The sequence below is a fragment of the Cibotium barometz genome, chromosome 41 (assembly GCF_041138505.1).
Source record: "Cibotium barometz isolate CiBa-2024 chromosome 41, ASM4113850v1, whole genome shotgun sequence".
In the NCBI taxonomy this organism is placed as follows: Eukaryota; Viridiplantae; Streptophyta; class Polypodiopsida; order Cyatheales; family Cibotiaceae; genus Cibotium; species Cibotium barometz.
Window position 1 is genome coordinate 21,426,968 of NC_141086.1, and position 21,764 is coordinate 21,448,731.

Consider the following 21,764-nt stretch of genomic DNA (forward strand, 5'->3'; position numbering starts at 1 on the left):
ATGCTCATAATAGTGAGGTTTTGATTTTAGCTTATTAATCAAAACATAGTGAGGTTTTGATTTTAGCTTATTAATCAAAAAATCAGAAAAGCATAGTGCCTTGGCATGCTCATAATAGTGAGGTTTTGATTTTAGCTTATTAATCTTCTTTTTGTTTTGTTTGGCCTTGATATTCTTGGAGTTGGATGGCTCAATAGAGGAGGGCATAATTGATCACTGATTGATCCTTAAGAGAGAAAAGATGATTAAGACTAATCACTTGATTAGTGAGAGAGTCTCACTATTGAGTGTGAGATTGAGGTACTTCCATAAGTGCAAATCAAACGACCTACCTTCTAGGGGAGGAAATAGTAGTGAGTCTACTTAAGATCGAAGCCTTGAGACATACTGTTAAGCACTTTAATCTTTAGCTCACATTCTGTGAAGTGCACGAAGATGACTCGAATTAGAAACTGATGCTCCTCACACTAAGCATTTAGGGTTTCCCCCAAAATAGGAGGTGATTGGTTTTGCTGTTTCCGTCCATTCCTTGGAGCTGCAGTTGCGCCAATGAGTCATGAAGAGCCTCCTTTGCTAAGCTTGGGTCATGGGAGATATCAAGTCTCCATATTCTGACTGGTCTCTGACTGACAGAGAGAAAAGAAGTGATACTCATCATATTAATCAAACATAGTTGTGATAATGTAGGTGATAATCTTTGTTAATGAGACAAGAGTGAGCGGTTTAGGCATCTCTACGTCTCGCCACATCATCTTTTCTGTGTTTTCAAAATCTCAGATAGCATATTAATAGATAGCGGAAGCTTCCCTGTACTACACGGGCAACTCGGTCGTAGCTCCTCGGGTTGGTTTGGAGTTGTTTCATTACCCACTTCTGAGGTGATTACCCACTTCTGAGGTGGTTGATACCATGTTAAAAATCTAAGGTGGATCAAACACAAAGATTATCATGATAGATTAGGCATAATGATACACATGAAAATGTGATTAATGCTAATAAAAAGTGATTAGCATAATCATGGCATAATGATGGAAGGATTGATTTAAAAAAACGAGTTGTACATGTTCAAATAGAGAATGCCTCTTATATAGGTTGAGTATAAGTATCAAACAACATCATTGATGAAGTCACAAGCTTCCTCAATCATCTCCCACATTCTCTCCTAGATTTTGGGTGCAAAAGTCAACATGTGTGGCCATTATAAATGCTCCAAGATTCTTCTACAACTCGTGGATTCTCTTGGACTTACTTTCACCTAGAGATGATGAATTCCTCAATGTTACAAGGCTTTCTAACCTTTGAACCTATTTTCCCTTAGCCCATGGAGGTGAGAGAATGGTGTAGTCTCATGCAGGTGCACTTCTAACTTCAAGAAGTGACCAAAGTGAAACCTCCAACTTTCTATCACACTACCACCATCCTTATGAAAAAGGATGAGATATTCACATATCAAATGAGTGTGTCAGGATGCATTTGCATTGATACACACAACCATAGATGGGTCTAAAGAAAAGTATAAAAAAGGTAGGTGGTTGGGTATTACTGACATTTGAGAATGCATTCCTTAAAAAGAGGCTAGGTAAAGATGGAAATATCATAAACTTTCCAACTGGTACTATGTGCCTTTCTTAATCTTGCAAAAAATCAATAGTGTGGCTTATCTAGCTCTTCCACATTATTGGAGATACACAATGATTTTCATGTACGCTTTTCATGTGAGCTTGTTAGGATCATATGTGAGGACCAACATCATTGCAATAGGTTTTGGAAGATCCATCGAAAGTGGATGAGCTCAAAGAGGTGTTACAGCTTGAGCATATTATTTTTCACAAGGAAAGAGTTGCAAGTGGTAAGCTTGAGCTTGAGGAGGTGTCACAACTTGAGCAGGTTGTTTTTCACAAGGAACAAGTTGCAAGTGGCAAGCTTGTCTGTGGGTACCTTGCGAAGTTCAAGAACCATCCAATGTTGGATGAAAAATGGATGGATGATATTTTTCATATGGAAAGAGTTGCAAGTGGAAAACTTGAGCTCAAGGAGGTGTTACAGCTTGAGCAATTTTTTTTCCACATGGAAAGAGTTGCAAGTGGCAAGCTTGTTTATGGGTACCTTGTGAAGTTTAAGAACTATCCAATGCTAGATGCAAAATGCATAGCAAGGCCTATTTTCACATAGATCTTGTCTAAGGTATGGCTAATCATGATGGTCCAATAGTTATTGCGATCCATAGAGTCTCCGACCTTAGGGATGGAGACAATCGTATAGTAGTAATGGTGTAACTTGTTTGCATGAACCTTGCTGATCATGGACTCATATAGTGACATCATTATCGAGAGTATCTTAGGTGAAAATTGGAGCGCTCCTATAAGCACCCAATAAGTCGCCATTTGGAGACCAAGTCAAAATCCTTACAAAAATCCAGAAAGCAACAACTAATCCATTGTTGGTGTGCCCTAGCCTCCTCAATGATGACCTTGTGGGTGAAGATATGATCCAATGTTAAATAGTTCCTTCTAAAGCCTACCAGTATAGCCCCGTAAATCATGGATAAGGTATGGCTAATCATGATGGTCCAATAGTTATTGGGATCCATAGAGTCTTCTACCTTAGAGATGAGGAGTAGTAATGGTATAGTGGTGCAACTTGTTTGCATGAAACCTTGTCGATCATGGACTCATATAGTGCAACATTCTCGAGAGTATCTTAGGTGAAAAGTTCCCTCATTTGGAGACCAAGTCAAAATCCTTGCGGAAATCCACAAAGCAACAATCAACCCATTTGTTTTGCTAGTGTGTCCTAGCCTCCTCAATAATGACCTTGTGTGGGTGAAGATATGATCCAATGTCAAATAGCTCCGTCTAAAGCTTGCCAATATAGCCCCATAGATCTTGGCTAAGGTATGGCTAATCATGATGGTCCATTAGTTATTGGGATCCAGAGTAGTCTGCAACATAGGTATAAAAGCATCATCATCTCTTTCCCTTTTTATTCTGGTATGACACCCCTTAGGTAGCTTTGGGAGCTACATGTCTCCGACTGAGAAGTTGTCTTTGTAGGTGCGGAGGTACTTATACTGTGCATTATAATTTGTATTAAAATATTTAGAATTGTGTCTATCTGAACTCTAGTTATTACGTTGCAGCAATGCACTTTGGGTGTGCAGACAGTGATTATACATGTATTGTTGATTACAGGTGTATGTACGTGTACTCTAGTTATGTGTTTTGACATACATTTTGTGCATAAGTATTGTTACAGGAGGTATAAAGACCATATTAGGGAGTTCAGAAAAATCCCATTACTTTGGGAATTTTCTTTTCAATCTACTTGTTGGTGTCTTGAGGATACCAATTCCAAATTTGTCGGAGACTTGTTTGCTTTTGTAACAAAAATATAGTTTGTAAGGCATCATTTTTTTAAAGAGAAAGAACTAACACCTTTTTTTCACCCCTTTGTGCAACGAGGAGGGGTGGTGAACCCTAGTCTAGGGACAGCAAGGTCGCCACCTTATCCGCCCACCATCTATTCTCCCCACCCCCCATAGCCCTCAATTTAAAACCGACCCATCCTTGGCATTTTCCAAATAAAATAAAATAATCCAAACTTGTTGGAACAAAATGATAAACACTTACATCTTCTCCTACCCACCATCAATTACAAGGCACTAAATAAGTGATTAGGGGTGATACGATCTTTATTTTCCATTGCTTTATCCATTCTAAAGTACCACATAACATGGAAATAAGAGTGCTTAATAATAGCTTTAAATCCTAACTTTCGCATTATCTTCATATTACCTCCACCATGGGCTCGCCCCTCAAAGGCAATTCTCCATAGTTCGCATCTCTTTCTCTCATTTACTTGCACCAGCAAAATCCTCTCTGTCAGTGATGCCAAGAATTCACATATCAAATGTAGGAATTCTAGTTTTTCTACATTTTTCCCATATTTAGTCACTTCATGGATATATTGTAACACTTTTGGTCTCATAGACCCTTTGTTCTTTTGTAAACATAAATAGAGTTCTCTCTCTCTCTCTCATAGACCCTTTGTTCTTTTGGTGTAGTTTGCAAGAATAATGTAGTGCTCTTATAGGTTGCCTCTTGACCTTGACTACCGAAAGAGTGCATTAGATTGTTGCTGATTTAATGCAATAATAATCATCGATGTGCACACAAGCAAGTACTATCATATCCACAAATAAGCCAGTGAGGGGACGAATCGATTAAAAAATGCTCCCTTAAAATGTTTTACTATTGAAAATTTGCCAAACCATTAGCAAAATTAACACAATCATAATTGGTTCTAATTCAACCTTGCCTTTAATTTTTTGGGAATTTAATTGTAAACTTGGCATGCACCATATCTGGTGGCCTTTCCAATAACTAAAACTAGTCACCTTCAAGGATCATCTTCAACTTACATGGCTAGATTAAAGACCTTTTCCAAGCACTTTGAATGGAGTTATGATTGCAATTGCAGCTTTAAGTTATAAGGTGCATTGTACATTTATGAAGTGCTCATATACAATAATTAGCATTTTTGCTTTACCGGTACATCCTTCATATCGTGGTATGACCAAGCAAAGCAATCCTTAAATTCTTTGAGGAGAGCAATGAGTTACATATCCACAAACTGAATCCCAAATGTCTCCATACTACTACACATCTTGTGTAGCTTCATCTCAAAACTCGGTGCAAACAAGGTGTTGTGCCTAGTGTTGTACTAAACAAGGGCATTAAATTGGTTCTTAGAAAAAGTGGTACACGTGAAGAACTTTTGTGCTGGATCTTAAGTGTCATTGAAGATTTAAACCATGCAGGTATGGGTTTCTCTGCAGAAGGTGGAGAGATGGCGTCCAATGTGTTGCATGCATGTGGAATTCATGAATGTGATTAGAGGTGTGTTTTTGGAAGAGGTGGGAAGAGGGGGTCAGTTTGCTACATGTGCAAGACGGCCATACCCCATGTTCTGCATGGCATCAACCATGAATTTCCTTCAGCTCCACCACCAAATAACCTTGAATTGGGTTATCATGAGGGATATGTCCTCTGGGGCTTAATCTTGGCAATTTTCGACATGTTTGTTATCTATCCCTAGCTTGCCTACAGCCTTTGGGAAACCCACTACCTCTGTTGATAATGCTCCTTCTGTTGAAGGTTACACTCCGAAAATCCATGAAAAGAGTTTACAAGCCACCATGTTGTGATTTCCACTTCAAGATCTTGTCACGTGCTTTGTAGAATGCCGCAATCTCAGCATCGGCTTTTGCATTTCCTGTAACCGGAATCGAATCCTCTTTCTCGAGGCGTGGTGAAGCTTTAAGGCTTGCACTTGCACCATAGTTGGCAGAACATAGTGGCGTATGACCTGCAGCTCTCCCTGTTATAAGGCAGGTAAGCCCAAAAATCAATGCGTTGTACTATAACCACAGCTTAATCTTTTTAATTTCTAAACATAGAAAACCTGGATTAAACAACAAAGTCACAAGTTTCAAACAAAAGGAAGCAGTTTTGCTAAACAAGGGGTCTTCATACGACTCAAAAGGTAAGACATATATCCAGTTTTTGTGTAGCCCAATACCAAACAACACTAGAGTGACCCTACACAACACCTAATGTTGTCTTGTAAATAAAGACCCTTTCTTCCTATGCTTCTCACACCATCCTCTCTTGATAGACTGCCAAGGGATTACCTGAGGTAGAGTCAGGTGTGGACCTTTTGTTGTTATATATTACTTAAATATCCAAGTTCAAACTCACACTTCCTTCTGGGAAATCTGGTGTCATAGCTACTTGGGCAAGGGCCTGCTGATAGCCACTCGGTCCTTACATTTGTGCACAGAGAGAGCGTAATCTGAATGAGGCTCCAGCTACAATCCAGGGTCAAGTAGGACCATGCCCAAAAGTCCAAGATTTTTGACTCTATTCAATAATGGAAGAGAGAACAGGAGGGATTTCATGCTAATGAGCTTGATAATGCAATTCTAGTGTAGAAACAGAGAATGTATCCAAAAAAGCGAAGGTAGATGCAGAAGAGGATATGTAGAGCCAAGTAGAAATCTTCACTAGTAACAAAATTGAAGCTATCTCTATGTAACTAGTTAGGCATTCTCTACACTTCCGGACACCTTTCTTCTCCTAGTCACTTACATGGATCCCATCCACATGGAACCTTTTCACTTCTAGACACCTTTCTTCTCGTCTACCTGCCCGCTTATCTCACCCGCCAACAGCCCCCGTATCTCTCTCTCTCTCTCTCTCTCTCTCTCTCTCTCTCTCTCTCTCTCTCTCAAGGAGGCAGCAACAGCTAGATTAGCTCGAGGGCATGCAGCCTTGGGGGCACTTGAGAGGCAGTGTGCACACATATAGTTTCAGGAGTCGTGCACCAAATTGTGGCTATTTGATACGCTTGTCACACCGACCCTCCTGTATGGAGCTCCAATTTTGGGGGCCCAGATCTCAGAGAGGGACAGATGAGGGATGGAGGCAAATGGAGAGACCACTGATTATGATGATTGCCTGCATGATTCGGAGCAAATCATTAGTACCACATGAGATTGTTCTTCTCCTAGTCACTTACACGCATCCCATCCAAATGGATCCTTTTCACTTCCAGACACCTTTCTTCTCGTCTACCTGCCCACTTATCTCACCCACCAACAGCCCCCTTCTCTCTCTCTCTCTCTCTCTCTCTCTCTCTCAAATGTATCGTTTGGGCTTCTGAGAAATGGACACTTCCTGCAATGTTGATGACCAGGGTGTCTGCCAAACACCGCCTAAAGCACGGCTCATTTTTTGCAGAAGAATGAGGGAAAGTACGCCTTCCCCCCGGGGCTCATCTAGGGCGGGAAAAATGTCTAGAACCAAAGACGATTCTATGTATGAAAAAGTGCAGATTATGATCAAGGCGGAATTGAACAACATGCGACTAGATTTGGAAAAGGAAATGTATGAGGCTATGGAAGCCCAGAAGAACGACATGTATGCATGCATGAGGAAGGAGTTGCGTAAGGAAATACTAACGGAATTGCGGGCTGAGATGTATACAACACTGAAAGGGGAAATTCAGGCCCTCTTGAGAACAGAGGTGAATGTAATGGAAATTGCAGTGTATAAAAAAGTTAGTGATGCAATGGCTGAGGTTGAATCCTGGAAAACTAAGATGGAGAAATGCATAACAGATAAAGATGTCTTGATCAAGGAACTCCAAGGAGAACTTTTGGCATGCAAAAAACAGCTAGAAGGGCAAAAGGGGTCGGTAACACCCCAACTTGCTGATGAAATTAAGGATTTGAAAATACACGTTGAGAAAGAGATCAGATCCTTTGCTGAGGTGACAAAGCAAACACAAGTCGAGGTAATGAATGCCACTCTGGAGGAGGAGGCTAAGAGACGTGCCAGGGCCTTACATGTGCGAGTTATTGGATGTAATGAGAAAAGCTCCCCCAAAGAGGATGCAAAAGATCTTGGCACTAAAATGGGACTATCTGAGCTCCCCATAGTGGATACTTGGAGAGTGGTCAAGGATGCTACAAAGGCACGGACATTAATCTTGAAGTTCCCAGACATGGGATCAAAGAGGGCCTTCTTATAAAAAAGGATGGCTCTCAAGGGAGAGAAGATTTATCTGGATGAGGATCTAATACTAACACAAGTAGCACACAGAAAAGAGCATATGCCTCGGGTATATGAAGCATGGAAGGAAGGGAAGTGGGCAGTGTACAGGGACGGTAGGGTGATTATTACAGAGTGCCGATCCACATGACGGTGCGCGGCCCATGGGACCCTAAAGATGACAGTATGGAATTGTAATGGATCTCTACATCTAGATGCAGGATACTTCGAAGACACATTCAGAGATAAGAGACATTGTCTTCTATACGGAGACCCATCAGTGTGCAGGGAGTTGCCTCCCGACAGTGCGCGGATATACATGGGAGTCAGTTTATCGCCCCCACCCATGTACACTAGGTAGTACTAGATGATCAGGCGGAGTGGCTATGTTATTTAGAGAGGAGCTTCGGGATACGGTTCATGTAGTACATAGAGACACAGATGCACGATATATGTGGATTAGAGTTCGCACAGAGAGGCTACAGGACATATACATTGCCGTATGCTATTTTCCTCCTGCCTACTCGAGATATGCACAGCAGGGTGAGTAACTTTATTTGCCATTGTATGAAGACATCATATGCTTTGCTAACTTGGGAGACATTCTTTTGGTGGGGGACTTCAATGCTCGTACGGGCAATGAGCAATCAACATTTTATGACACAGAGGAGCCTTTATATAGAGAGCTTGAAGCGGATGAAGTGGGCATACAGAGGACATCACAGGATATGGGTGAGATCACAAAGTATGGGACACACCTCTTGGCTTTGGGGAGTTCTCATGGGTTGCTTATTTATAATGGTTTGTCACGATGGCCCAGTTCGGGTGCTTTTACATGTTGGAATAACAAGAAGGGCGCTAGTACGATGGACTACTTGATGGGATCCCCTACTTTGATGCCAGATATCCAGAGTTTCTATATTTTTGACAGGCCGATTGGGATGGCGACAGATCATGCATACTTATGCTTCACAGTGGTATGCAGGAACCAAAGACGGTTATCGCCATTACCTCTCTCGCCACACTCGATACCATTTTACATGAGAGACTGCTGGAGTTTATTGTAGTGCAGTCTACGATGGCCTTTTCACTCTTGACCCAGATAGCCTTTTAGAGGAGCTTACGAGAGGCTTTACAGAGGTACTACATACCTCGGCAGCATATGCTTTCCCATACACTATAGCTGCCTCTAAGCCCTTGAGCAGTACTATTCCGCAGAATAGCTGGTATGATGACAAATGGCGAGAGACCCGAGCTCAGCTACAGAGAGATGTCGCCTTTGGGGCACGTACCCAGACAGGCCAGGATGCTCTTCCGATGCTTTGTGCGAAAGAAGAAGCAGGATTACCTGGCAAAGCTCGAGGTAGAGTTGTACCAATTATTCTTGAGTCAGGATAGTAAGAGGGCTTGGAAAATGTTCCAGGAGAGGCAGCCACCTACCCCAATCACGGCACCGGAGACTTGGCATGAGTATGCGATGTCCCTATATGATGTACCTGGATAGCCTCCCATTGCGCGCCCGCCATCACCTTGACTGGATCATTGCGTTTTCTTCACGTTGCGGATGATGCAAGATGCGATTGATAGACTACACATAGGGAGGGCGCAAGATCATGAAGGTCTAGCAACTGAACATTTCTCATATGTACGGGATACTCTGGTACCGATCCTTGTACACATGTTCAATAGAGCTACGTGTGAAGGTTTCCCAGCTAGTTGGACAGATAACACTATTGTGCCGTTGCTTAAGAGCGGGAATCCCACGATGCCCAATAACTATCGTACGATCATGATTGGCCATTATCTGGCTAAGATATACGGATCCATCTTGGAGCATGAGATGAGCTGGTGGGCAGAGAGGTAGGGACATAGAGCAACTGGACAGGCTAGCTTTAGGAGGGGATACACCACACTGGATCATATACTCACCCTTAGAGCTCTTATTGAGGAGGGACGAGCACGAGGACGGAGGATATATGTTGTTTTTTGGACTTCCGCAAAGCATTTGATATGGTACCACATGCCAGGCTTATGAGGAGACTACATGATATTGATGTCCTTGAGGAGATGTAGTGGGGAGGATACACTTTGTATGAGTCAGTGATAGGCAGAGTACGTGCCCCAAGGGGCTTGTCGGATGCAGTGAACAATACAATTGGGGTGAAGTAGGGCTGCCCGCTTTCACCCACGCTCTTTGGGCTATACATTGATGAGGTCTCAGACTATGTGGATAGATTGGGTGGCCCGGGGGCGAGCCTAGCTGGGGTGTTGTTACCCATCCCACTATATGCAGATGACATTGTGCTCATCTCAGACACTCCTGAGAGACTACAGAGACACTTGGATGAATTGCAGTCTTTTTGTGTGGACGAAGATCTCACAGTGAACCTTGGTAAAACCAAGGTTATGACATTTAATACCACACAAGCATGGGTGACTTGAGAGGGCCGTGGTTTTCTATGAGGGAGGCAGCAGAGGCTAGACTAGCACGAGGATTTGCAGCTTTGGGGGCACTTGAGAGACAGTGCGCAGACATTCAGTTTCAAGAGCCACGCACGAAACTATGGCTATTTGACACTGGTTACATCGACACTTCTCTATGGAGCGGAGATATGGGGGCTAGTCTTTTCCATAAGAAGAGGGAGCCATTGGCAGGACAGGATGGACCAGAGAGAGACTATTACGATAGATGGCAGCATATGGAGAGGCCATTAGTGATGATTGCACGCGTGGTTCGGAGCGAGTCATCTGTACCACATGAGATCATCAGGGCAAATGGGGGCTGCCCCAGTGGTTATTGAGGCTTTGTTCTGTGCAATTACTTTTCTCCATAGAATATGGGAGCTCCCTCAGCAAAAATACCCTCGCCTAGCACTCACTTCCTCCAAACAGCTTGCACATGAGGGAGACACCCAGTGTTGGTATGCCCAGATGCGCACATGGCTGGCCTTGCATGGCATGAGTATTGATGCACTCCCACCTTTTGCTTACAGCCTGGACTGCCCGTTCTTAGATCTCAGCCATTCAGAGCTGAATCAGGTGATCAGGATGGACATTGTGAGACTAGATACAGAGATGACATGGGTCAGCCCCCCGCAGCCGTTGGGCTCGAAAATGGCACACCACCATAGTCATTTTCTACACCTCTCTTTGGATGGGTTTATTATACGCCATGCTTACATGGACACACACCTCTCACATGGTATTCAGAGTGCTATTGGACAGATTCGCACCTCTTCACACCAGTTGAGGATAGAGACAGGTCGATATGAGGATATATCACTAGAGGACTGCATATGCGAGCTTTGCCATCAGGAGGTGGAGTCGGAGGAACACTATATATGTCGTTGTACTGTCTACTATGAGATCTGAGAGGGAGGTATCATTGCATGTTTCGTGAAGGCTTTGGACCTTTGCATTGGATCATGGACTTTGAGGACCAAAGGTGCTTAGGGCTCTTCATACTTGAGCTTAGACGCCATAGAGAGAGCCTACTGAGGGACAGGAGGGCAGTGGGACCAAAGCCGCCTAGACAGAGAGCCCTCACAGATTTCTTCAGAGCCAGCACTGTAACCCCACCAGCCTCTACTCCCCCATCTACAGGCCTACCTGGCAGACCACCCTCCAGAGGAGTCACCCTGGACAGAGCCATTGCCATCTGTAGAGCGAGATGCCCACGACCACGAGGATTGCGTCCACGACTCCCTCACCATCGGCAGATTCGAGCCATCATTGTCCGCCACGGGAGGAGTTTACCGCGACGATTCAGCAGTTCAGCTTTCAGCTCTTAGCTCCCTGAGGATGTTACTATTTTCATTCTTTCTTTCAGATTTGTTATGACGAGACATCATCATCATCAGTTGTACATTGTTTTGGTCTCATGGGTTATCTCGGCCTTTAGGAGACGTTAATATATCTTTCTTTCTTTCTTTCTTTCTCTCTTTGACATATGCACTCTCTTTGCCAAAGGTGTTCACTTTTCTCTCTGTAACTTGGTTGAACACAATGCTAATCAATACACTTAAATACACTAAGATTTGATGGACACTTGCTCAAATACAAGAAGTAAATTGCTGAATTGACAAGAGACACACAATGAGCCGGAACGGCCGACCCCTCCCTCAAATAAAGTATATTGATCTTGGGAGAATCAAGTACATAGTGTCATGGGCATTTCTAACCAGATTTCCATACCAATGCATATGAATACAGTATTGCAAACAAGTGGTTGTCGTTGTAGACTTGCAATCCACACTACCCTCTCAAGTGCCCATGTTCCCTACCATCTGCTCTCTATTGTTCCACCAACACATGGTAGCAACAATTTGCAAGACAGCACATAGGACAAGAGAACACTATAGAGGGTATGTGATCTTGTACTCCGGTTCCTCCCTCCTGCTACTTGCTTCCATATTTAAGCATTAAAGCTTACCAATAGCAAGTAGAGTCGATGACAGCGGAAGTCTTCGCGATGGAAGTCCTTGGAGTGAAGAGATCTTCGATTTGTCGCAATTCTTCGTGAGCGACAAAAGTCTTCAAGAGGATGAAGGGAACCTTGGGAAAGCTTCCCCTATGGTTCAGCTTGAGAAAGGAGGGTTGAAATTAGGGTTTTCAGCAAAAAGACCAGAAATTACAGCACTAAAGAGAGCTATTTTGCTGAATTTCAGTCATTGGGAGTGTGTAGGAGAGTGATTAGCATCCGGATTCACTCTTGGAAGCTTGAAAATCACCTTAGCAAGCTTGGAAATGGAGTTGGGAAGGAGAATGTGCAGAAAATGCAGCCCAACAGCCCTCATGAAGGAGGCACCAATATCTAGAGAGAGGAGGAGGAGAGAGGTGGTGAGTTGTCAAGTGTAGATGGTAGGCAGGTGCTTTGTGGAGCAAGCTAGAGTGGACACATGGCTGGTTACTCCCTTTGTACAAAGGGGATAAGGTCTGGGCGGTGGACATTGGGTTATGTCCACCTCCGGACATCTGTGTGTGAACACTGGGCTGGTCATTATAAGTGAGTTTTGGTCGCCCAAAACTTAATGAAGTGTGTACACACTCACTTATAAATTAGTGCTAACTCCTAAGGCCAAGTTTATGACCAATACTTACCACCTGTCACATGTCACATAACCTTGTCAGCAGACAGTTTCACACGCACGGTTGGCTGCTGTTCATCTGAAACATCAAACACTTCTGGACCAACATATGGTTTTAGCCAAGAAACATGAAAACATCATGCATTGTCCAACTGGTAGGCAACTTTAACTTCATGGAGACATCACTTAACTTTTTGACTATTGGAAAAGGGCCAAAACTATGGAATGAAAGCTTGGGATAATGTTTGCCCACTTGTTTCAATCTTTGTTTCATGATGCACTGAGAGACCCAATCCCCTTCCTTGAAGTGGATATCTCATCTCAACTTACATGCTTGTCTGTGAACTGAATGATGGCCAGGCTCAAAATTGAGGGCCAAACTGGGTTGAGTACCAAACTCTGCGGAATCGACATACTGATCTTCTAAGTCTTTTCCACAGATGTTGAGAATGGTAGACTCCTGACTGGTCGGGATGCTGGTCTTTCTACTAAGAACATCTGCTACTGGGTTATGCTGACCAGGGATGTACTTAATCATTCCTCCAACTTATTGGAAGAGCTGACCCTGTCTAGTGTGCTGAGCACTTCACTGGGCACTTGGCATCGTCGGGAGCCACTTAAGTGCTTGGTGGTCTGTGGTGACTGTGAAAATGTGTCCATAAGGAACATGTTTCAAATGTTGGAGAACTGACTGCTGTTCTAGCTTGCCCTTGAAAGTCTTGGAAAGACAAGAGGGAAACTTGCTAGGAGGTTCTGCTAACTGTGGAATACTGGGTAGGAGATCATCCTTAAAAATGTCTGAATGAGAAAGGAGATCTGCCAACTGAGGGACTGAAGGAGATGAGACAGCGGTTATAGATGAGATAGAAGCTGTCTAAGCATAAATCAATGCTCCTTCTGCTACTCCCTTGCACATAGCTCGTCGGGCCTAGAGATGAGAAATCATAGGAACGCCATGAATGCTCCTATCCCCCCGAATCATGACAGGCTCAGGAAAACCTTTAGAGATAATAAAGGTATCCTGCCCCCAATTGGGAATAGGTTCATACTGACGAAACCACTGGATTCCTAAGATCATGTCACATCCCAAAAGAGGAGAGACAATGAATTCTCGCTGGAATGAGGCCTTTTGAACTTGAAAAGAAAACTGTTGTGCCTTCTGAGAGATGAAGGTGCGGAGACCAGGTGTAAACCCGTCTACCTCCAAATGATAGGGCACTAAGGTACAGCTCATGTTTGTTGCCTCACCCTCCTGCTTGGCATCAAGTACCATGGATGGCATGGAATGCATAGAAGGTAAGATCTGAACCGCATTGGTGGTACAGGCAGGTCTGGAGGAGCGGGGGATACTGCGGCAACTGTGGCAGAGGCTCTTTGGAGGCTTGCTCCGCTTGTCTTTTTGGACAATCCTTCTTACCATGCCCAATGGTATGACAGAAAAAACATCTGTTTTCTGACTGATACTGTCTTTGCTCCTCTGGAGGAAGATAGCCTCCAGTGATGCCTGCTTGAGCCTTTTCCTCAGGGGTCTTCTTAGGCTTGGATTCCTTACCCCCCCTGAACTAGAGCTAGGACTGTTGTCTGTCTTAGTGTCTTTAGAAGACGAATTACCCTTTCCCTGTTGGGGCTTGGTACTGGATTGAGATGACTGCTTGGGCTTGCCTCCGTTCATCTTCATTTCTTCATTCTGAGCGAGAGTCAGAGCTTGGTCATATGTACTTGATTCAAAGTTACAAACTGTGAACCGAATGTTAGAGTCCAATCCACGAATGAATTGCTCCATCTTAGCCTGCTCAGATAACCCTAACTGATGTGCTAAAGTAATAACCTTACCGGAAAACTGAAGCACTGGGGATCCGTTCTGTTTGAGTCCATAGAACTTGTCTTTCAGACCGGTCATGTACTGGGGCAGGGAGAAATCTGGTCTTCAAGTCATGGACAAAGATGTCCCAGTCAAAGGCTCTGACACCTGTGGGCTGGTCTGTATGAATACTAGACCAATGCTGCCACCAAGTGACTGCCTCACCAGTGAGATGGGGAGCCGCTAAGTGGACTTTGTCTTGAGGGTATGTGATCCTAGCTAATGGAAAATGAGCATTAAACTGATGAATAAATTGATTAACTGATGAATGATCACACTTACCATCATACTTATTACTGAAGTTTGATTGACTGCGAATGATGGTGGTTGATGCTGCTGCAGACTGCTGGCTGGTGACACCTATGACTGGGGAGACGGAGGAGAGCTGCTGATACCTCAAGTGTATGGCCTCCTTTTCTCGTTGGTGCTCGAGTAACATACGTTCTCGAGCAAGCTCACGTTGGTGTTCCCGAGCGAGTTCAGCCTGACGTCGGTCTTCGTCGGTCTTGCGTTGGGCTTCCTCATAGTCCCGTCTTTCTGCTTTTTCTCTTACTTTGTCTTGAGGGTATGTGATCCTAGCTAATGGAAAATGAGCATTAAAATGATGAATAAATTGATTAACTGATGAATGATCACACTTACCATCATACTTATCACTGAAGTTTGGTTGACTGCGAATGATGGTGGTTGATGCTGCTGCGGACTGCTAGCTGGTGACACCTATGACTGGGGAGACTGAGGAGAGCTGCTGATACCTCAAGTGTATGGCCTCCTTTTCCCGTTGGTGCTCGAGTAACATACGTTCTCGATCAAGCTCACGTTGGTGTTCCCGAGCGGCGAGTTCAGCCTGACATCGGTCTTCGGTCGTCGATCTTGCGTTGGGCTTCCTCATAGTCCCGTCTTTCTGCTTTTTCTCTTTTCCTTCGGGTCTCGTCCTCTCTCCTTTGTTGTTCCATCTGAAAGAAGAGGGAGATGTAGTCGGGTGCTGCTGGAGGTGCTGAAGGACGTGCTGCTGCTGCCTCCAAGAGTTGGAGATGCTCCATGAGCAGCTGGTTCTGAGCTCTAAGAAGAGCTATGGTGTCTGCTGTAGGCGGAAGAACATGGTCTCTTCCGGGGGAGACGTCTTCCGGCTGATGAGTACTCTCTTCTGTAGACATGATGCTGAAGTCGGTGGTCGTGCCGGAACACAATCTAACCATCCAAGGATGCCCCCACGCTAGGATACGGTGTGTGTGGACAATCTGAATTTGATACCAATGTGATATGCAGCGGAAGTCTTTGTATTGGAAGATCCTGTCACACAAATGCTCACACCGTCTTCTGTATCCTGAGTTTCGTGAGTTTAGCAATCCACTTCAATACTTCAAACTTTAAAGAGATATGAGAGAGAGATATGAGAACTGTACACCAGATTGGGTCCCGAGTTACCCACTGAAGGGCCCCCTATCCCGATAACGAGATAGTATTTGCTTTATTTCTTTAGAGAGAATGACTGTGGACTGTAGATAAGCCAAACGCAAGATCTCGGAGGATCGGAGATTGGCTGAACTGTACACGGCTGTAGAAACACCTCAATGACCTGATCTCGAGCCTATGCACTCTTCCCAAGGGCATGAGGAAGGGGCTGCACATCTGAGGCTGAGAAAAGAAGATGGTGGACTGTTCTAAGCTATGTTAGAATGCTGTAAATGCTGTGTTACCTTCACCAGATGACTGTTCCATGTATGGATGATGCACAGAAGGCGGGGTACTGCTGTAGAACTGATGCAAGACTGAAAACGCAGGCTGTAGGACTGAAACGCAGGCTGTTCTGCTGCTGGACAGAAACGCATAAGTGTACTGCTGCTGCTGGACAGAAACGCAGGCGTGTACTGCTGCTGCCGGACAGAACTGTAAACACAGAGGTGTACGGCTGGACACATGCAGAAAACGCTGGCTGAATTCTAGCGTTGAACTGTATGCTGAATCAGGGGCTGATTGGATGCTGGATGCAGGCGCCTAGGGCTGTAGGGACTGCTGAACTGCAGGCGTTGGATGAACAAGGTTGGCTGAAGCAACCTCAAACACTCCAAGGGCTGGATGAGACTAGTCTAGTGCTGAAGGCAAGGGAACTCCTAGGGGGCTGAGGAGGAAAGCTCTTAGCACACTGAAGACTGAATGATAAACTAAGCCCTATGCAAGCGTACTTATACTAACTGGAGGTTGGTCAAGTTGGCTGGTCATTTAATAAAGTTTATATTTATAAATGACAATGAATGCTAAATAAATACTATAAAATATGGGAAAAATACCAGATAAATCCTAGTAAATTCCCTAAGGCTTCTGGGATGTTCTAAATGATGCACAAGCATATGAATGCATATTATGCAGGATGCAGAGTGCTTTCTGATGCAAACCCTAAGGCTTCTACTGACTCTACATGCATGAATGATTCTCTCGAACTGGGTTAAGGGACTTGACTGACTGACTGACCCGCTAAGGCTGAGGAATGATCTACGTAGCTCGTGCCTGACTTATCTTGGACTGAGGATGTACAATGGGGTCACGGCGTACAACAAATATCATCCTACTGGGTTCTAATACTGTACAACTGTTGCAGTGCTGATGATGAGCCATCTTGTCACCATGCACTGAGTGCAGAGTGCATGTGACATCCAGTGTGATGCATGTGGGTGCATGTGGGAACAACATTGGGGCAGTTCTCATGTAGGAAGGACATGTGATAGCCTATGAGAGTCCTATATTACAGAATGCCGAGAAGCATTTATAGGTCTATGAGAAAGAGATGTTGGCTGTAATTCATGCTCTTTCTACATGGAAACACTATTTGCTTTGGGTTGATTTCACTGTGCAGACAGATCATCAGACCTTGCGTTATTTCCTCACGTAGACTAAGCTTTCTGAGAAGCATATGAGATGGGCCAACTTTTTGTCTTTGTTCCACTTTCAGATTGTACATGTGGAAGGCAAAAAGAATGCTGTGGCAGATGCTTTGTCACGCAAGCCACATGTCTCAGCAGTTTCACTTGCTTATCATCATGAGCTTGATGAGATGAAAGACAAGTATGCCTAGGATGAGGATTTTGGCAGGGTCTATGATCAGATGTCTGAGGGTCAGCGGCATGATCATTATACTCTCAGAGATGGCTTCTTGTTGATGCATGGTAGACTATGTTACCAAGTAGTTATGGCTCCATACAGACTCCATCTTTAGACACGATGTGCCCCAAGAAGTGTATTTCTTCCAAGAAGAATTCACTCTTCTTGCCATTTATGACTAACCTATGCTTCCGGAGTTCTTCAAACATTGTGGCCAAATGCTCCCTATGCTCCTCCTTTGAGCGTGAATGCACAATCATGTCATCAAAGAATGTGCCCACAAATGCTCTATGAGGCCGGAAAATCCTGTCCATCATCCTGCTAAAGATGGAAGGAGCATTTGTCAAGCCAAAGGGCATGACCACGATTTCATATAGTCCAAAGGTGGTCTGAAATGCTGTCTTATGCACATCCTCGGGTCTAATGCGTATCTGATAATACCTGCTTTTCAAGTCTATCCGACTAAAGACTATGGAGCCCATAAGCGGTCCAATATGTCATCAATCCTTGGAATAGGGAATTGATTCTTGATGGTGTTCTTGTTGAGCGCCCTGTAATCTATACACATGCGCCAAGAACCATCTTTCTTTTGGACTAAGAGCACAGGTGAGCAGAAGGGTGATGAGCTAGGTTGAATCAACCCCTTTTTCAACAACTCCTATACCTGGCTCATAATTTCCTCTTGTTGGGTGGCACTAACACGGTACGGCGGCCTATTTGGTGGGGTACTCCCCGGAATAAGATCAATAGCATGGTCTTCTTGCCTTTTTGGAGGAAGTTCTCCTAAAATGACTCGGAAAAGCAATCTTGGTACTCACGTAGGAAATTAGTCCCATCTTTATCTAACATAGATAAATTAGATTGAGATTCATCATTTTTGTTGCCATATATATAGGCAGTGATGTGTGTGAACACACATCTAAATTAGTCCCATCTTTATCTAACATAGATAAATTAGATTGAGATTCATCATTTTTGTTGCCATATATATAGGCAGTGATGTGTGTGAACACACTTAGGACCGCCGGGGCACTTTTTCCCTCTTTAGGAGGTTTTTTCCCTCTTTAGGAGGTTTTTTTTCCCGGCTTGTATATACGCCCATCATTCTAGGGCTAACTAATCTTTTGTACATTGACACAATCTAATACACTGTGTGTTGTGTGCATTCTTGCTTCTTCTTCTCCAAGCTTTGTGTGCTTTCTTGCAACCCTAATTCCAACAATTGGTATCAGAGCAGGCATCGGCTCCTAGGGCTACACCGCTAGCATCCTCCGACTCACGTTCTCTGATTGAGGTGAGCTTTCACGAGCGCTTGCGTTCTCAGAAATTGCATCTAAGGTCGTTTCGGGCTCCGTTTTTGCATTTCAAGTTTTGCACAGGTATTTTCATCATTTTGTCCAGAAATTTCGACAGTGCAGTTTTCTGCAAAACAGGCATACGTATTCTATTGTGGACCGTGCTACATAGCACGAGTGGTTTTCTGTTCAGTCTTTGCTTCATTACACGTAGCTTTTGCATCAGTTTCAGTCAGTGGCCATGGCTGATAACAGCAATGATGTATTTCGCATGTTGTCTGCTGATGACAAACTGGATGGAGATAGCAACTACCCACTTTGGACATACATGATGTAGCATGTTTTGGTTGCAAAAGGAGCGTGCAGCATTGTGCAGGGTATGGATGTACGTCCAGGTTCTGTGGATGTAGGATCTGTTGAGGATATTGCAGGTTCTAGCAGCTCTACTGTTGCTGCTGTTTTACCCACTGCTGTGAACAAGCTCGTTGGGATGGTAAAGATGCGTAGGCTCATGCCTTGATTGCACTTTCTGTCAAACGTAACATCACCCCACATATTCGTTCAGCTAAAACAACAAAACAGGCTTGGGATATTCTAGCTGGTTTGTATGCAGGTCATAATGAGGCAAAAATCTCTTACCTGCGTAAAGAGCTAGAATCGAAGATTATGCAGGAAGATGATGACATGAATGTTTTTCTTGCTGAGATTAAAGATCTCAAGGAACAGTTGATTTCTGGAGGTGAGATTATTCCTGATCATTCTCTTGTGTAGACTGTTCTTGATGCTTTACCTGAGTCATATCAGACTTTTGCTTCCACGTGGAGACTTGTTACTGAGGACAGACCTGATGTTGTCAAGTATGATATGTTAGTCAACAAGCTCTTGCAAGAAGCGTAGTCTAGGCAAAACAGGGCTAGGCAGCGTGGAGTTGATCAGGCATTTGTTGCTGCCCAACAGAGAAGTGGTAAGGCAGCCCCTTCCACTGTTTCTTCTCCTATTAGCAGGTCTGCAACTTCTTCTCCTTCCACAGGTAGCAACAATAGGTCTAAGAAGGCTCTTGATAAAGGCAAGAAAAAGATCAGGTGCAAGTATTGTAAGGCAACTGATCATGTCATCAAGAATTTCCCTAAGCTAAAGGCTAAAGAGGCAAAGAAGAAAGAGTCAAATGCAACCACAATAGCGGATGCTTCTACAAATGCAGATTCTGCAAATGTTGTGCAGTACAGAATGGGCGTTTAGCGTGTATTGCCAGTATGACCCATCTGTACATGATGCATGTTTGGTAGTTTCTGTTGACTCTGATGTATGGTATTTTGATAGCGGTGCTACAAAGCACATTACCTCGCATCGTGATATGTTCACTTGTCTTGAGACTATCCCTAATGGGAATACTGTCACATGTGCCAATAATGCTTCTTACCTAGTGAAGGGCGTTGGTAAAATTATGCTTAGTGCTGCAAATGGCAGTGCTTTCACACTTTCAGATGCTTTGTATGTGCCAGGGATAAAGAAGAATCTATTGTCTGTCTCTGCGCTTGCTAGACTTGGACTTGTAGTCAAATTTGTGGATGACAGATGTACTGTTCATGATTTGACTTCTGGTGATACGATTATTGTATCTGGCACCTTGTTTCGTGGGCTATATAGGCTCAATTCTTATGACAAGTGTGTGGAAGATTCAGCAAATGCAGTTTCTGATGAAAAGGCAGTTTCAGATGCAAAACTATGGCATGCTCGTTTTGGTCATCTGAACTTTGCTAGTTTGCTGCGTTTGCAGAAATTTGATATGGTTGCTTCATTGCCCTCTCTTGAGGCACCATTGAAACATATTTGTGAAGGCTGTATTTTGGGCAAAATGTAGCGTTCTGCGTTTCCAAAGGATGGTTCTATGCGGGCCACTCGCAAATTGCAACTTGTACATAGTGATGTATGTGGGCCTATGCAAACTCCGTCATTTGGTAAAAACTTGTAATTCGTGACTTTCATTGATGATTACTTAAGGCATGCATGGGTATATTCACTGAAGGCTAAGTCCGAAGTGTTTTTGTGCTTCAAACAGTTTTTGCTTATGGTTGAAAATGTATCCAATTGTACTATGGGCACCCTCCGTTCTAATCGAGGGGGAGAGTACATGTCTAAAGAGTTTGATGAATTTTTGGTTAGTCGTGGGATAAAACACCAATGTACAGTGCCATATACCCCTCAGCAAAATGGTGTTGCTGAGAGGAAAAACAGGTCACTTATGGAGATGGCACGATGTATGGTCAAGAGCCAAGCTTTACCACATGCGTTTTGGCTTGAGGCTGTCATGTGTGCTGCATATGTACTCAACAGGTGTCCCACTAAGGCCTTGCAGTCTGTTACTATATACGAAGCTTGGCATGGCAGGAAGCCTTCTATTGGTCACTTGCGTGTCTTTGGTTGCTTGGCCTATGCTTTAGTGCCTGTGCAACAACGTAGAAAATTGGATGATAAGGTTGTCAAATGCATTTTTGTTGGTTACAGTGCTGAGAGCAAGGGTTACAGATTGTATCATCCATATTCAAAGCGTATCTTGATTAGTCGAGATGTTGTTTTTGTGGAAGATGCTGTGTAGCCTTTGTTATCATGTACCAAAGAGACAGGTGTGAGCTCACGGGATGTATTTGATACGTTGTTGCCTCTGTTTACAGGTGGGAATTCAAATGTAAGTCCTAATGAGGTAAATATTCAGCCTATGCAGATTTCAAACGACATCATAGATCAGCCTATTTCTGATGCAGATTTACAGGATGTGAAAATGAGCAGGCTAGAGGTATGCCTAAATGGC

The 21,764-nt window shown here is 43.8% G+C and overlaps 1 protein-coding gene across 1 annotated transcript in view; it reads right to left on the reverse strand.

The window, feature by feature from the left end:
• Nucleotides 1–4,333: 4,333 nt before the first annotated feature.
• Nucleotides 4,334–21,764, reverse strand: part of LOC147614773 (uncharacterized) — a 55,652-nt gene continuing 38,221 nt past the window's right edge. The window contains exon 6 of the mRNA XM_086780121.1: nt 4,334–5,379. Within this exon, the coding sequence (XP_086636247.1) occupies nt 5,186–5,379 (194 nt within the window). The 3' untranslated portion in view covers nt 4,334–5,185. The remainder of the gene's footprint in view (nt 5,380–21,764) is intronic.